An 18,141-nucleotide genomic window follows, 5' to 3' on the forward strand; every position below is an offset into this window, starting at 1 on the left:
CTTGAGGGTACTGAGTACTATGTCCCAGAAATACATGTAATGTTTTTGTAATCCCCTATATGTGGTATTTATCAGGTGTATTACATTTATTTTGGGGATTTTTCCTGTTTCTGTTATCAGGTTGTAAATTGGTCTCCAGTTTTTCTTCTCTTGACTTTAGGGCAGTGCTTCTCAGAGTGATGTGGGGAGTGAAGGTAAGGTGTGGACAACCAGGTGAAAAGAATGAAGAGGGAAAAGTAAAACGAATCCAAATTTATTATAAACTGTCAGATAACCAAAGTTCTCTTATGATATTACATTGACCAAATCCAGCTTGGATCCTTTTTACTGTCAGTGATTGATGAAAACTGTGAGGTGTAGAGTTTGAATGTATTTTTCGACTGAAGTGGAGCGTGCCACATAAGTCTGAGAGAAAGTTTGTTACTATTACCTGGGCTTAGGTTACAATTCATTATTACAGTGTTACAGTTGAAATGTTTAGAACGTTTTACTTTCATGGGATTAAAAATTGCCAAACACGCCATTTTGGAAAGCAAATGCTGACACAGAGTCACATGAGCTTTTCCACATTTTTTATGACATTGTACAGACTGTTCCAGCGGAGGAACATATTAACATATCAAACATAGACACAAAAAGGCATGTCCCAATTCGAAGGCTGCTCCAAATGCGTCCTTCATTTCCCCAGATTTGAAGGATGGTTCGGGTGTATCCTTCGTGGCCCAATCTATGGCGGCAGCTACTTAGTTGTAATATTACTCTAATTACTCTGTCTGGGTCACAAAATAAATGTTTAACATATTTTCAGGCGAGAATGTAGCTGCGTAAACTTCAAATATCTGCTCAGTTTATCAAGACATCACATATTTGTAAAAGCGCTCCGACGTTTTCGGAGACGTCTGTTACCCACCAGCTCGATAGCTAGCCGGGGGTTCAAGGCTCACTAGAGCCGGTGAGAACAGCGAACATCGTTTTCAACCCCTCCGCGGTCTTTCACTACTCAGGTTAAACATGATATATAAGTCAGTTAGATAAATTAAAAATGTTATTGTTTGGCTTATTTCAGTGTTTTATTTGTTCCTGAGTAAATCAGTTTGGCTGAGATTTCACACAGCTGAATAAACATCAAATAGAAAACTGATTAAACAGCAGTGTGAGATGGTCAAGAATTTACTCCAATGTCCTGATATATTTTAGGGAGCAAAGAGCAGACGGCTGAGTTTATTAAACTCCACCGAGACAGCCGGTGACGCAAATCTGAAGGCTAGACTGTCCCATTTCACAGCCTCACATTTCCAGCCTTCTCGGTCTTCGAAGGACCCGGCCCACGTAGACCACAATGGCCGGGTCCTCTGAAGGATGTGGCCTATGAATTGGGACATAACTAATGTTTCAGTTAAGGTCACTGTGAATGATCCAAAAGCTCGAGTTGCAGATTGTTTTGCATACTCATGAGTCTACATGTTGCCACAAAAAGGGGACATCCCCAGTATCGTCATCACATCTCTAACTGTGCAATCTGAACCTCCACCTGCTGTTCCAACCTCCTGTTTGTGAGGAGCAGCCAGTTTAGAAGAAAGTTGGCTTAAAGGAGGAGGAGCCAATATGGCTCATTTCAGAAAGAGGATGAACTGAGGAGCCAGTATAAGAGCCGCAATGATAATTATGATTATTAATCATGCAAAGCGCCTCTAGCTATAGCTTTAGCAGACTGTATTTTTCCTCTTCAGAAGCTCACATGGATGCAGCGAAGGCTTCGAGGCAGAGCCGCATTCTTGCATCTGTATTGCCTCAGCTGCAACGGCGCCAGCTCTGGTCCTGTCAGAGGCTGAGCTCCAACTGATACGGCTCATGAGCAGCATGGTCCTCGATTAAACTAATGTCCACTTCACAGGACTTGGAGAATTTTGCTGCTTTCCATATTTCTCTGCACTGGAGATCAACAGGTTAGTCCGTCTCACACATTCAAACCTCTTATCTTATTCTTCTTTTAGCATGTTAATACAGTGGATGGGGTTTAGCTCAGGGTGAGGTTATACTTTGGGGGTAAAAGAAAACACAAAATCGCACAACTGAATCAATGGAACTAAATCTTCACAGAACTTTAATCTCCCTCGTTCATTCCGGTGCACGTTTTTGTTCCTCGTCTATGCACCGACTGTGAAAGCTCCAGAAACCGGCTCCTTGTTTCCTGCACAGCTTCGCCTTATCTCTACTCTTTTAGTATCGCAGTTATCGCACAAATACTCTCTTATTCTGCACTGACTCTACAAAGGCAGCTCTTTTATTGCAGTGAAGTGTGATTTGTAAGCTTACATGCTATATAAACACTGAGCTTATCATTAGCAGAGTCTGGAAAACAGAAAAGATTGGCTTTTTTGGCCTAGTGTTTTCAGCTATTATCATCAACATATCACCAGCTTTTAAATTATCTTAGCAAACTGTGTTTTCACTTATGTTCTGCAAACACACAGTGATCATTAGCAAAATGATTATTGGGTGTTTCAGTGGCTTTTAGAGCTTTTACTCTGAGAACAGCTGCCTGCTGCAGTTATAAAAACAGCCAGAGTCAAAACACTAAAATTGTAGGGGGACAGAAAAACATGACCCGAGACTGAATACAAGATCTGTGAAGTCCAAATCAGCTGCAGAACAAGCTGATGATTCTCTGTAGGTTAATCGTTACTAGCGACACCTGAATACTGCCAGCGCATACATAATTTAATTAAAATACTGACTTTAAGCACTTTAAGAGGAGACAGTTATGAAAGTCCCTCTGATGAAAATATAGACCACTAAATTCCACACACAGAGATTAGCCGTTTTCACATGTGCACAGCACCTTAACATCTGTACACATTACCCAGTGGTGCTGCATTCAAGGTCCAAAGACAGCGTACGTCATGCCACTACATGCTAAATTATCTTGTGGTTTAATAAAATGAATTTTAATGCAGAAAAGCTATAAAACTGATCAGAATTTAAGGATGTTTGCAGTTTTTAGTGGGCGTCACATCTGCTACCTCCTCCTTCTCTGTTCAGTGAGCTCATGTAAACCCCACAGAGCGTTTCCAATAATGCAAATGAGCCTAAAGTGGACTGCATCCCCCACGAGTCAAGGGTGGAAATCTGAAGTCTGTTTTATTATCTAATAAAATTAAAGCATCCACCATCCACAAGCAGCTCTCATAATTATTTACTTGTATTCTACAAAATATGAAATCTTAAATTGATAAGGCTGCTGCTGTTTTGCAAGCGAGAAAATAATCTATGTATTTGTTCCCAGGTTCTTGTGTTATTGTTCTATCTATTGCTCTATCTATCCATGAAGCCAGGTATCACAGACCAATTAGTTAAACTGCAGGAATGTCTTAAAGACATAAAGACCTGGATGGCCGCTAACTTTCTGCTTCTTAATTCAGATAAAACTGAGGTTATTGTACTCGGCCCTGAAAATCTTAGAAATATGGTATCTAAGATGATTCTTACTCTGGATGGCATTACCTTGGCCTCCAGTAATGCTGTGAGGAACCTTGGAGTCATTTTTGACCAGGACATGTCCTTCAACGCACATATTAAACAAATATGTAAGACTGCTTTCTTCCATTTGCGCAACATCTCTAAAATTAGAAATATCCTGTCTCAGAGTGATGCTGAAAAACTAGTTCATGCATTTATTACTTCCAGGCTGGACTACTGTAATTCTTTATTATCAGGATGTCCTAAAAACTCCCTGAAAAGCCTTCAGCTAATCCAAAATGCTGCAGCAAGAGTCCTGACAGGGACTAGGAAGAGAGAGCATATTTCTCCTGTTTTGGCTTCCCTTCATTGGCTTCCTGTTAAATCCAGAATTGAATTCAAAATCCTGCTCCTCACATACAAGGTCTTAAATAATCAGGCCCCATCTTATCTTAATGACCTTGTAGTACCATATCAGCCTATTAGAGCACTTCGCTCTTGCACTGCAGGCCTACTTGTTGTTCCTAGAGTATTTAAAAGTAGAATGTGAGGCAGAGCCTTCAGTTTTCAGGCCCCTCTTCTGTGGAACCAACTTCCAGTTTGGATTCGGGAGACAGACACTATCTCTACTTTCAAGATTGGGCTTAAAACTTTCCTTTTTGCTAAAGCATATAGTTAGGGCTGGACCAGGTGACCCTGAATCCTCCCTTAGTTATGCTGCAATAGACGTAGGCTGCCGGGGATTCCCATGATGCATTGAGTTTTTCCCTTCCAGTCACCTTTCTCACTCACTATGTGCTAATAGACCTCTCTGCATCGAATCATATCTGTTATTAATCTCTGTCTCTCTTTCACAGCATGTCTTTCATCCTGTTTTCCTTCTTTCACCCCAACCGGTCGCAGCAGATGGCCCCGCCCCTCCCTGAGCCTGGTTCTGCCGGAGGTTTCTTCCTGTTAAAAGGGAGTTTTTCCTTCCCACTGTCGCCAAAGTGCTTGCTCATAGGGGGTCATATGATTGTTGGGTTTTTCTCTGTATTTATTATTGTGCTATCTACTGTACAATATAAAGCGCCTTGAGGCGACTTTTGTTGTGATTTGGCGCTATATAAATAAAATTGAATTGAAATTGAATTGAATTGTGGAGTTCTAGCTTACAGTAGATTTTATTGTTATTCCTCCTTCTGTTTTTAAAGTCCTGAGTGTTTCCCTGACTTAGCCTCTGTCCTGTCTTAATCCGGTCTTTAAGTCTGACGTCATTTGCCGTTTCCAGGTCCAAACTCCGCTTCAGGTCCCAAAGTCAAACGAACACTGCAGCATCACTGAGAGTTACAAACTGTCTAAATTCTTTCATCATTAATAAAATGATCAGTGTTTCTGCTTTACCAGGTGTAACTATGAAGTTTAACATCCAGGCATCCATGAAAACAAGATTTATGAAGTTTAATGGAATTAGAAGTTAGCAGGAAGTTAGCTTGCTAACGTCCACCTAAACATGATATAGCATGTTCTGACTGAGAGATTTGTAAAAGAAATTCAAACGTACAGCTCTGCTATCACCTCCAACATAAATAAAGACAGAAAACTAAACAGCAGTGACATTTGTAGGGTTACTGAAGTTGGTGTAGCTGGTATATAATGATGTGCTACGTGGTGGCTAGCTACACAGCTATGTCAGCATAATATTAGTACAGTGAAGCTGGAGGATGAACGCTAACTTTTTTCCACTCGATAAAAGTTAACGTGAGGGTTCCTGATGGTTAGAGACAAATGCAATCGCAGGCAGGATGCTGTAAACGGACCAAACTTCATCGTACACTACATCATAGGTTTTAAAACTGAGCTTTAAAAAGTGCTGCCGATGAATAGTGGTAATATAACCCGAGAGAGGCCGACACTATCACTGACTTTTTAAGGGACTTGTTCAGATTAAATAGAACAAGATACAAAGCATTCAAACATGTTAAAAACAGAACAGCTTTAATAAAAGCAGAGTAGTTTTGACCCGGAAGCAGAGTTCATACGTCATCACTTTACAACCGGATAAGGTCATTTCTCGTCACCTTCTGTCTTTGTTCTCTGATCCCACGAATATTTATTTTATCTTCTCGTGTCTGAATTTCCTCATTTCTGATTGTCTGCCCCACCTTAGTCATCTCCACCTGTGTCGCACTGCGTTACAAGTTCACTGCTTGCTGGTTAACAGTATTGTTCTTCTCCTTTCATCACTCTTCTCCTCTCATTGCCATCCACAGAACATTTCATTACAGTTCTAATATAATTCATAATTTAATAATTAGCCAGAAAACTTTTTGCCCCAGAGAAACATGCATATATTTATTAGCAAAAAGGTGTTTTTCACTTAAAGCTGATAACTAAGCTGCTGTTCCATTTACATGAGAAGCTGTTCCTCATTTAATAGAGGAATAAAGTAAAATCAGGAAGAAACAGCAACAGAATGCAAAAACAATTTACTTACAGCCTGAAATATGAAATTGTTAATTAAAAGTCGTGTTGCCAGGTGAGTTCTGTGAAAAACAGATAAGTAGTTGTCTGGTTAATTTAAAAAAAAAAAAAATCATTCTGTTTTCTCAGCTGTGCACTTTCTTTATTCTCCTCTTTCTGCTGACAATCCTAATTTCTCAGCTGCGGATGAAGAACATCAGAGCTGCTTCTCTTCGTCCTTTTCCATCTTTCCCTCCCTTGCTCCATCGTCCTCTCACACAGATGAAAAAGAGACCTTTACTCTGCGAGACACTTTAACCTGCTTGAATAAAGGTTAAATAAAGAATAATGAAATTTCAGCCTCCTCCTTCTCCTTTTTCCTCTATTGCTCTTTTCTCCTCAGGACTCCCTCGTTTCCCCCCTCCCTCTCTCTCTTTAGTTTGCCTAATTGCCTGGTAATTAACATTAATTGCCAGGATTGGACATTTTCATGTCAATTAAGTGGCTATTCATCTTCTATTAACCAATTAGCCAATCAGAGGTTGTTTCTGTCACCCGGTAATGACACCGAGCACCAATCACGTCAACGAGACGCCCAAACAACTCGATCCCGGCTCGCTATCCTCTCCACTAACGAGATAACAAGCAGACTGAGAGCAGCTCAGCTCGTTAGCGACACAAGTGATCTGTTACTCAGTGGCAGGTGGAAACTGACTGCTGGATCCACATTACACAGCAAACTAACTGCTCTGTCTGCTGAAACACTCCACTCTTTACTTCCCTCTTTGTTTATTTAGCGCTTACTTGTGTGCAGCTTGAAACAATCATACCTTCTGATGTGATGGGCTTTTAACGGCGACATATTCTGCTCTCTTCCAGCTCCAGATTTTATTCTGGGACACTGAAGTAGCTTTGCAGGATTTTGTTCAAAAACAATCTTTCTTTTCTTCTTCTGGCTCTGTGCACAGCCTTAGACAGGCCATCCATCCATCGCCTCTTATCTAGGCCTGCGTCTTGCTGGCAGCAGTCTAAGCAAAAACAGTCAGATATCCCCTTTTCTGGCCACCTTCACCAGCTCTTCCGAGGATACTCCGAGCTGTTCCCAAGCCAGCTGAGAACTATAATCACTCCAGCATGTTCTGGGTCTGCTCCATGCTCTCCTCCCAGTTTGACATGCACTAAGCACCTTACCTAGGACATGCGGCATCACATGCCAGAAACACCTTTGCCAGAGGATAAAGGGCCCGCCCAGTGTCCCACAACTACTCTGTATCCAATCCTAAGTTTGACCAGTGGAGGTCTTTGATGCCCCTGAAGTTGGGACACATCCTCAGATCCCTTTCTTAAAAAGAGGACCGCCACAGTCTGCTAATCCAGCGGCATTGTCTCTGACTTTTAAGGAGGTCACTTCATTACTGAAGCCATGACAGAGGGTGTGCCCTTCTCCTATGTGCCCATTTTCTTACTACTGCCTACTACTGATTGGACAACTTCTGGAAGCCTGCTGAGGGACCCAGTACTTGCTTAGCGCTGCCTTTTCTTACTCTCTCTCACAGAAAAATCCCCCCTTCTACCACAGGTAGCACTAATCTCAGAAAACACACATTAATTTCCTCATCTTTAGTTGTTAACATCTGGTCATAGCATAGAAATAAACCAGCGGTCCTTCACATCTTCCATGTCAAAACTATTAACAACGAATCGATCTCCCTAACGCAGTGTTTCCCAACATTTTGGAGCCACGGCACATTAGAAAAATCACACGGTACACCACCAAACAAAAATGTCACAAAAAGCATATTGATAATTTTTCCCTGCACACCAGATATAGCGGAATTGGCTCACTTTTCCCACAGCTGACCATTTTTGCTTTCTTCTGACCACTACTCATGCCTTCATCTGTGTCAGAATTTTCTCCAGGACCAGGTTAGACTGACTACTTTTTCTTTTCAAATATTTATCTATTGCCATTACATGCCGTTGTTTCATGACTATTTAATTTCTTCTTTGTCTTCTGTTTTACTGGCAGTTGGCAACCCATTTAATTGGAGCAGGTAGTTGTACTGCCCTCTAGTGGAAGAGAATGTAATTCTGCACGTTACTCACGCAGTCGCTTAGAGCAGCGGTCGACGATAAAAAACGATAAAAACCCTGAAAACCATAAATTTCACAAACGAGCCTCAACTCTCGCGGCCGGGTACCAAACGATTTCGGTCCGTGGCCCGGGGGGTGGGGACCGCTGCTTAGATTACCAATCAGGTGAAAGCAGATAATCTTCCACGGCACACCTGATCATTGTGCCGCGGCACAGTGGTTGGGAAACACTGCCTTAAAGCATATCCCTGCTTTGTGCTGCTTCTGCACACTTATAATGTGTAAAATAAACTTCCTGTTATATTTAACAAGACCTTAAACTAAGGATTTGGTGATGTTACGACTAAGTTGTGTTTCTTTGAAGCAGGTGTCTGACTCATGCAGACGACACTGTGAGTGTAGAGAAAATCCAAATATGTTGTTGGTTTTTGTTTTTAAATCAAAAACATTCTTCGTGTCACTTTCACGCGTTGACTAATTGGGTCAAATCCCTTTAACTCTGATATCTGCAGCAGATTTTGTCAGTATTTGTTTTCTGAGATACTTTTTCTTTGAATTGTTTTGTCCAGTTTCTGCAAGTTTATAATTTTGTGAATACTTTTTGTGGTTCTTCTAGCTCAACACAAACGTGTTCTCAAAAAAGCTGAGAAAGCAAGAAGATACAGGAAGCATGCAGTATGAATGTTGCAGTGCTTCCTGGACTTTTCCACATGCCTCAAATGCTTGAAAAACTTCAGCACTTAGATCAGAAAATGGAGAAACATCCTAGTTTAAACAACATTCGGGTTTAGCTCGTCTGACTGAAAACACCTCTCAGGAGCCGACTCTTAAATCCCATCAGTCACAGAGTCCTTGAATGCATCAGCAAGGACAGACTTAAACATGGTGTGTGTGTGTGTGTGTGTGTGTGTGTGTGTGTGTGTGTGTGTGTGTGCGCGCGCGCTTCCACCCTTCACTGTTGACCTGAAGCTTTACTGTTGTTTACTGAACCATGTAATGACAGAGGGAGCAGCTCTGACCTCCATCACTGCTCCATCCTGTAGAAGATTACTTAAAAACTGTCTGATTTAGACACACTGTCAGCTAACAGGTCTATATAAATACCGAGTATACCGAACTATAAATTAATGAAGAAATGACTGAACACTAATAGATACTAGAGGAATATATCTATTAACATTTGAAGATGGCTCGGTGTGAGAAAATGTCTTTTTTGGTTCACTGAAAGAACAGATGGGAAATCCTGAGGTGTGGTGTTATTTGTTTAAGCAATGATGCTCAACAAAAATGCACCAGCTCATGCGAGCTTGAGTTATAAGTCATTTTGAAGGTTATGGAGTCATCCGTCCTACAGCGGCAGGTTTACAAGCGTCAGTCAACTATAACCGGCCAAATGATCTAATATTAGACCGACTTCATGAATCGATCATCTGTCCTTCAAGCCTGTCTGACCAGCTTCATCAGCCGCTACATGCCCCTCCCATCCCGCTACTCTCCATCAATGTATGTTTCTCTGATTCTCTTTCCTTCAGAGCTCAAGAGAGTAAAACAACTCAAGTCTAATTAACTTTTACTGTTTCAGCTGATCAGAAAAGGCCTTTTATCAGCCTACTTAGCCAATAAGTAGCTTACTTTAGTTTTTTATTATTTTAATGTGCAGACTAAACGAGGAGAAAGGACTAACAGCACCTCTCCAACTCTTGGCAACTTGGCAAGATCAAATTGTGATCAAGATTTTCTTGCATGACACAAAATATAAACGTGGATTGTGTTTTTCATGCTATTTTGTGATAATTTGTTCAAGTAAACGGACACATAGAAAAGGCACCCAGTCAAATTAACCAATTTTCTATGAAAAAAAGAGGCAGATCCTTGTTCCAGTGAACTCTGGCAGCAATGCACCTCTGGCAAAATCCGTCAGAGAGCCAAGAATTAGAGCCGTCACAGACGACGAGCTCTGAAAGACAGAGTGGGAAACTGTCAGAGAAAATGAGTCAGAGAGAAGAGTCTGACAGCAGAGAGCGAGAGTCTGCGACTCAGACAAGAAACACTAATGTGGGTTTCATGTGTTTCATGTTTCACATCTAGCAGAGAGAAGACTTCAGTGAGGATAACATTCTTCCTCTAAAAGAAAAAAAGACAACTGCCGTGGGGGTGGCCAGCATGAAACCACGACTTCCACCGGGATGGTTTTATTTTTACTGTTAATTAAGGTCACAAAATGGTCACAATTAATCATTGCTGTTGTGCTACTAACCTCCTCACATCCACCCGGTCACCGGTGCCCACCTGAGAGTTAGGGAAGTGGAAATATCTCACTAATTACCTTTATTTAGGTCCAATGTCTTCAAATGCGATGACGGAGCCAGAGGCTAACAAGAAAACAGGAACCCGAGATTTGAGGTCCAGTTGAAGAAGAACAGATCCTGTTATGAAGGATGTGTTTTCTTGGTTATCTTGGTTGTGATACATTTGTTTGCTGTTTGGCCTTGGCTCACCATGGGCGGGAGGTTCAACTCCTGCTTTTTTCCATCTCTTGATCAATGAAACATATATTAACTTTGACAAGTGGTTCTTGTGGCTGCTTGGGACTTGGGGAAGATGGACGTCTTCCATGTTGTGTCTTGGCCACGCCTCCAGGCCCCATGAGTTAAAGCCCAAATGGGTCAATCAAAAAAGCAAAAACCAACACATGGCCTGAAACTCTACACAGTAAGAGTTAGGCACAGAAATTGAGTGGTTAGAGATCGAGTTAACCATTAGGATCACCATAAGATAAAGGGAACGTCCATTTGAAGCAGTAGAGGTTATGCTTATAGAGGACTTATAGCTCTGCAATAGTCCACACCATAAGTATGTCGTAATTGGAAACCCTACACCGCACCTTATTCCATACTCTAAGCCTCAAGTGCACCTACTACTGTATATATTGTACTGACCCAGCCTTCTTTTACCGTCTACTTCTAATCGAACAGTAAAGTCATCTTGAAGAACGAAAACTGCTACTGCCAACATGTTTTTGAAAAATCTCAGAACTGTCCTGCACTGGAATAAATGCTGGCAATTGTGTCAGCCACTGGCATAAACATGAAATCTTACATAAGGTGAACGCAAAAGTATAAATAACATTTTAGAGGTTTGGGTTAGAAAATTCTAGAAATTTGCCTATTATTCGAACTCCAGGCCTCGAGGGTCGGTGTCCTGCAGGTTTTATATCTCACCCTGGGTCAACACACCTGAATCAAATGATTAGTTCATTATCAGGCTTCTGGAGAACTTCAAGACATGTTGAGGAGGTCATTTAGAAATTTAAATCAGCTGTGTTGGATCAAGGACACATCCCCTCCATGCCCTTGAGGCCTGGACTTCGACACCTGTATGGTGTGTTCAATTATGAACAGGTTGGAAAAGAGGTCTTGTCTTACACATCGATAAGCATCTTTAATGACTTTTGAGACAACGGCCTCACTTCCTCCTACAGAGAAGCCATACTGACAGCAGAACTGAAGTTTGAGTTTGTTGTGACTTGCCCATAGTTATATGTTGTTTTGTGTCTTCTTACAGTTGTTTTATGTCTCTTTGTATTCATGCCAGATTGTTTGTAGGGCTTTCGCGCCTCATTGTATTTAATTTGTGTCTCTTTATGACGGCTTTCCATCTGTTCGTAGCCATTCAGAAGCAGGTTTTTATTTATTTGCTGTTGCTTGTCTTTGTACATTGTTGTAGATTATTTATGTTCATTTTATTTAATTTTCAACATGTAAACGACTCAGGCCAACCATCCAATCTCCCTGTGATTATTCAGATCTGGGCACAGTAGGCTTGTGTCATTGATCCCCATCTTGGTATTTAGCACACAAAAAGGTCTTTAGAAACCTGGACCTTTTTCTGTTCTAATAATCACAGTAATATTACGTCTACTTATCATCCTGTCTGCCTTATGTTAGTGTCGAAACATGCCAGGCAGCTATGTGAAGCATTGTGGGGACCCAAATATGTTCCTTCACCTTCCTTCGGGGGACATTAAGTCCCCATACAGTGAATCACGTTTTAGTGTGAGCGCTTGGTTATAAGTCCAGTTAAGTGATGAAAACAAGTCTGTGTGTGTGTGTGTGTTACCTCCATGTTGCTGACTCGTCCCTCCTGGAAGGAGCAGTCCTGCAGGTTGTTGGTGCAGATGTGACGATATTTACACCAATGACACGGAAACTCACTGCTGACACAGGAAGTGCACCTGAGAGAGAGAAAAGTTCTGAGTGGCCGAGCACAACCAGCAAGAATTTATGAGTTCATTACCGAAGGGACACATGAGATAATTAGGTTAGAGGTGTTTCAGGCTTACGAGTTGAGCACAGAGCAGTTGTAGTAGATGAGGTTTGTGGTGATGAACTGGTGTCCAGTCTCTGTGGAGCGAAGGCTGAGCTGCACCACTCGCTTCGCTCCTGAAATTAACAGCATAACAACATCCTTCGTATTACTTAGTTCATAGTGATCAATATAATGGTGCGTTACACTGAAGCTGACATGATTAAAATTTAGATTAGAATCGCACAGTAAATGTGATCATAGAGAAAAACGAGAAGACAAAAGAAACAAGTTCAGAATAAGTGGGTGTGTGTATACTTGTTTTTCTGCTGTTTGGGGACTTGCATTAGCACAATCTCAGAATAGGGACTTTTTGGGTCCCCAAAAGGCAAACCACTTAATTTTAGGGTTAGACTGATGTTAGATTAAGGGTAAGGTTAAGAGAAAAGTAGGGTTAGGTTAAGGTGAGGGTAAAGTTAAAGGTCAAATTTCCAGAACACGACAGGACAGTAAGGAAAGGTGATGTCCTCTGAATTCACTGAAGCATGAATTTGTGTGTGTGTTTCTTACCAAAGGAGTGTGTCTGTGCTGGAAGGTCCCTCAGTGATGGTGACATACACATCACCTGACCTTTGGCCCGCACCTCTCCGGGGGCATTACTCAGGTCCTCAAACACACAGGTAACCCCACCAGACAGCGCAGGGACGTTCTGCACCTGAATGGTTAACTGGACACCAACAGACACTTGATCACTAAAAGTAAAGTCCTTATTTACACTTCAGAAAGGTTTCTATTCACAGCTGTTGCACGAACAGGAGTTCAAACAGCTGGACTAAAGAACAAATCCACTAAAATCAGCAGATTGTAATGGGAATTTTGACAGCGAGTATTTTATGTAATTAAGACAATAATGGTGCATACCTGCATTGCCGGGGAGGTGACTGACATGCTGCTCGGGGAAACAGAGATGTTGACGCACTGGTCCAGTTGTATATTGAAGTGCTGAGGCTCCTCCCACTTGTCACATGCTTCCTGTCTGGAACATCTGCAGGAGAGTGAAAAGTAACCAAGGGATTAACATCGACAGAAGAAGCCACTTGGACGAGTGATGAAACACAAATCAGCTTTCAATCAGGTTAATGTCTACTAAACATCTACATTATTTAGTGCTGTTGACTGACACAGGCGTAGCTCTAAACCTCAGACTGGACCTTACAGCAGTTCGATTTTTTGCAGCTCTCCATCAGTAATCATCTTCAGATCTTAATTCTTTAAATATACTTTCTTCTTATTCGCCCTTTCAGATCAAGTCCAGTTTACAAATGTGTGTCTCTGAGGATCATTTAAGTTGATTTTGATTGTGCTAACTTATTGTCAGTCAGTTACTTTATAAAATTCACATTAGTAGCTCATAACTTCCTTTATTAAATCAATTAATCTTTAATCTTTTAGCACTTTAACATATTTTGTGTGTAAATGTGATGTAATGTATAAATAAAACCATGATACTAGAAACATTTTACTGTCTTTATACGCGCAATTTTAAAACTTATGTAAATTTCATGTTATGATTATTTACTTCTAATTTCTTTAAATTTTTTTTTAGAAAATATTTTATTACCTACATTAAAAACATTTTCACATAAAGTATGTTTGTACTCACTATATCGAACTTCTATATGACATTTATTTTTTATTCTTCTTCTTTGTTGTTAATTTGTTATTATTACATTGAAAAACAGTCTAGGACAATTAAACTTTTATTTTTACACTTTCTACTAAATTATTTAATTGATCTTTTAAAATTCCTGTCTTTTTTTTAATTTTTATAAAATGTTTTTAAATGCATATATGTAATATTTATTTATTTAGCCATTATTCAATGTAATATTAATATTTCATTTATTTGCTAAGCTATATTTGATTGAATTTATTAATTACTTTATTTCGATTTAGTTCTCTATATTTTTAAAAAGGGTTGTGACGTTTAACCTAAAATCAGGTGACAGGAATACACTGGTGGACGACAGGATCTGTCAAACTTTTAAAAAAAAAAGATGGAAAACATCTTTTCTATTTGTTGAATTTCACTAATTAAAATTAAAGTGAGCGGTGAGTGACACAGGTATCCTGGAAGTGCAGGTGGAGTTGGAGCAGGAAACAGTCGGAGGTGAAGCTTGGTGTCTGCAGAGAGCAGCAGCTCCAACATATGCAGCTCCACACAGCATAGATAGCAGCCTGCAGTAATGATCTGTTTACTTCTAATTAACAACAGATGGACAGAATGAGTGAGGGAGCGTGAGGAGGAGAGGAGATGAAAAGCAGAGAGGACCACAAAGATTGTACATTTACAGTTAAAATCATCCGTTTGATGAACTGAATAAGTCACAGTTTGCTTTTCTGCTCTTTTCCTTTCACACTGCGAACCACACATCACTCTTTAAAGCAGTGGAGCCTGCACCTGGCCTTGGAGGCAAAACTCAGGGTAAAAAAACAACAACTAAGGTTTAAAAAGGAGACTTCCCATTGGGCCAGCTTATTAAAGTTGCTCAGATATTTTTCATCCACTCAGACCTTCTCTTGTCTGAACAGTCAGAGATTTTAGAAAGAAACTTAAAACTATAAAAGTGAGGGCGACATGTCTTCATGTCACACTGGGAGATGGGTTTACGCACAAAGATGTCCTGCTGCAACATATCTAGAAGCTTCAGCATAAAAACAAGCTGCGTTTTGTTCTCTGTAGTTCACTGCCAGTCAGAGACTTTTACTTTGAAGGGGCAGCTAACTGATGCCAATCCAAAGAGGAACTTCCTCCACCTGCTTGGATGCTGAACATCAAACATCGCGATGAGGGAGACTGTGTGAACCATTTATAGAAGCATTAATGACGCCTCATGGGAGCGTGCACACACACACACGCACACGCGCGCACACACACACACACACACGCACGCACACTTTCTCTGTTCAGTACTTTTATTTCTTTAATTTATGTCCTGTTTCTCTTCTCATGTTTGAAATACTGAGACTGACTTTAAACTTAAACATGTATTCTTATGTATTGTAGAGGAAGTTATTACTATTATTACTTAATGCTTGAACTTAATCAGTTACAATAAAAAAAAATCAATTAATAGTTTCAATTCTTTTAGAGCAAATAGCACAAAAAAGCATCAAATGTTTGCTGACGTTGCCATCACAAAAGAAAAAAAAAATTCTGCTTTTGATGTTGGATGCAAAATTAATGTCTGAAGGTTGTTGGACCCAAAGAAAATGAGATATTCCAAGAATTTTGTAGAGTAAATAATAATTAGAAGAGTCAAGAGCTTCATTTGACCTCATCAGCCACAACATTAAAACCTGTGCTGGTCTCATTAATGGCACTGAAAATAATTTCCTACCATTCAAAACACTGACTTCACAGACATCTGAAGGTGTGCTGTGGTATCAGAAACTAAGATCTTATATGCTTTGAGTCCTGGAAGTAGCAAAAGAGTCTCTGTGGATTGTTTTTTCACCACATCTCATAGAAGTTTTGGCTGAGCCCAAGCCAACACGTAGAACTCTGCCATGTTCTCCAAATCACTACTGAGATATCTGCAGTGTGGCGGCGTGCATCATGTCACTTACATACTACTAAATACAGCTGCTGAAGATTAGGGAGATCACACCATAAGATAAAAGATAAAACATACTGACCAATTAGTTATTGACTTGAAAAGTCAAATGTACAATGCAAACGTTTTTCAGACCAAAGAGCTCCATTTTTATGACTTACAGTTGTGGATGAGGTCGAGCAATGGCCTTCAGCTGTTTGTGTTGGGACACCTGTCTGTCAGTTATCCAGGTGAATGAGTGGAAAAAAACAAACTCTACACAAAGACCTAAACTGTATTTTGTACCAGGCTCCAAATGTGCTGGTTAATGCTGTGGCAGTGGGAGTAAACTCAGACTGACTCACTTTTGGAGACAGCCTCATGCAGCCACTTCATGTTTTCGACACTTTGGCATTAGCTTAATTTCTCAGTTGGCCCTCGGGTCATACATGTCGAAATCACATCTACATGGATGCCAGGAAGCAACGTTTCATAGCATAACATTACACTGAGCATCACATTCCTCTGCTGTCTTCACTTTTCACAACAATGAACAATGATTGCCTTTAGTTGGCAAACGTTGGGAGGAAAAAAATCTCTTAAAACAGAAAGAGATCTCCAACATCTGCTGCAAATAGATGCTGGGGTGGGGGTAAAAGAGGAAAGCAGGAGAAGGCGCACACACCTGGCTGTGCACAGAATCTCAAAGAAACTGTGATTCATGAGACCAGACCATCGGCTGTAGCTGCTTTAGGCCATAGACACGGGGTTGCGATGGTTACTCAAGAGACCGTTCTGCAGGTATGCAACTCCAGATGCAGCAAGCTGTGAAGCATTGTATGTTCCGACACCTTTCATCAGACCAAGCACTAAACGGTTCACATTACAGTAATGTAATGAGCTTTCAGCCACCATGACCTTGTCAATGGTTCACTGGTTCTCCTTCCTTGGACCTCTTTTGTAGGTACTAACTACTGCACCCCACAGACTCTGTTAAAGGCCTGCCATCTAACCATCACAATTTATCCCTCTGCAAAGTAGCTCTGATCCTCACACAGCCATTTTTTCTGCATCCAACACACCAATTTCAGAAACTGATTGTTCACTTCCTGCATTATTTAAGTCTCACCCCTTCATAGGTGCTTGGAAGGAGACAATCAATGCTATTTACTTCTCTCAGTGCTTTTACTGTTGTGGCTGACCAGCGTACAGACTGTTACTGGGTGCATTTTATAATGAGAGATGAAGTTGTTTTTTTGTTTTAGCAGAAGAAGAGCAGGAGCTGTTCGTTTCTTACTTGTTGAAGAGGACACACCATCCACAGTGAGGGTCTCCTGATCCCAGACAGTCTGAGCAGCTGCTGTACTGCTCACAGCTCTCCACCGGCAGTCTGCTCACCTGAAACAAACAATCACACCAAACATGTGACCAAGTCCACCAGCAGTCGTGTTTAATACAGAAACATGGGCAGGTACCCGAGAACTGTGACTTCAAATGAAAACTGGGTTGATATTTGATATGAATTCGCTAAACTGTTCGATCAAGGCGTGTTTGCATTCAAGCGTTTTTTGATTTCAGCATCAGAAAATGTTTCTGAACCTTCTGCTGACTGTTTGTTACTGACGTCAATGTGTAAAAACTGATTTGATATTGATTTACGTGATTGTATGACCGCAACATGAGACATTACTGAAATTGTTCCCACATCACACATTTGTGTGAGTGTGTGTGTGTGTGTGTGTGTGTGTGTGTGTGTGTGTGTGTGAGGGTGTGAGTGTGACGGGTATTATCTCATTGTGGTTTAGTGGGTTTCTGCTAATATTAACAGCTTGAGGCCAGAGTATGCAGCACACTCTCTTGACTTTGTGAACTGTGTGTGTGAGCGTGTATTTATATCTTTGTGGGGACCAAAAATTGGAAGTTTACTATACTTGTGGGGACCAACAGCCCTTATGGGGACCAAAATCCGGGTCCCCACAGGTTTGAAGGCATTTTTGAGACTCAAAATGTGGTTTTAGTGACAGGGTTAGGGTAAGGGTCAGGGTTAGGCACTCATTTTTCATGGTTAGGGTAAGGGGCTAGTGAAAGCATTATGTCAATTAGATGTCCCCACAAGACATGAATACCCGACGTGTGTGTTTGTGTGTAGGCTGTCTTCCTGAGAGGACCACAGATCCTATGAGGACCTTTGTGGAAAACTGGGACATGGATATGTGAAGCAGGGACATTTTCAGAAAATTAGGAC

General features: G+C 40.9%; 1 protein-coding gene across 1 annotated transcript in view; it reads right to left on the reverse strand.

Moving 5' to 3' along the window:
• The window catches only part of LOC100704789 (plexin A3), a 69,420-nt gene that overhangs the window by 41,981 nt on the left and 9,298 nt on the right, over positions 1–18,141 (reverse strand). Inside the window, exons 3-7 of the mRNA XM_019349290.2 lie at positions 17,194–17,294; positions 13,222–13,345; positions 12,871–13,027; positions 12,338–12,437; positions 12,115–12,229 (exon numbers count right to left, since the gene is read on the reverse strand). Of these exons, the coding sequence (XP_019204835.1) occupies positions 12,115–12,229; positions 12,338–12,437; positions 12,871–13,027; positions 13,222–13,345; positions 17,194–17,294 (597 nt within the window). The remainder of the gene's footprint in view (positions 1–12,114; positions 12,230–12,337; positions 12,438–12,870; positions 13,028–13,221; positions 13,346–17,193; positions 17,295–18,141) is intronic.

Source organism: Oreochromis niloticus, linkage group LG20, assembly GCF_001858045.2.
Source record: "Oreochromis niloticus isolate F11D_XX linkage group LG20, O_niloticus_UMD_NMBU, whole genome shotgun sequence".
Taxonomy (NCBI): Eukaryota; Metazoa; Chordata; class Actinopteri; order Cichliformes; family Cichlidae; genus Oreochromis; species Oreochromis niloticus.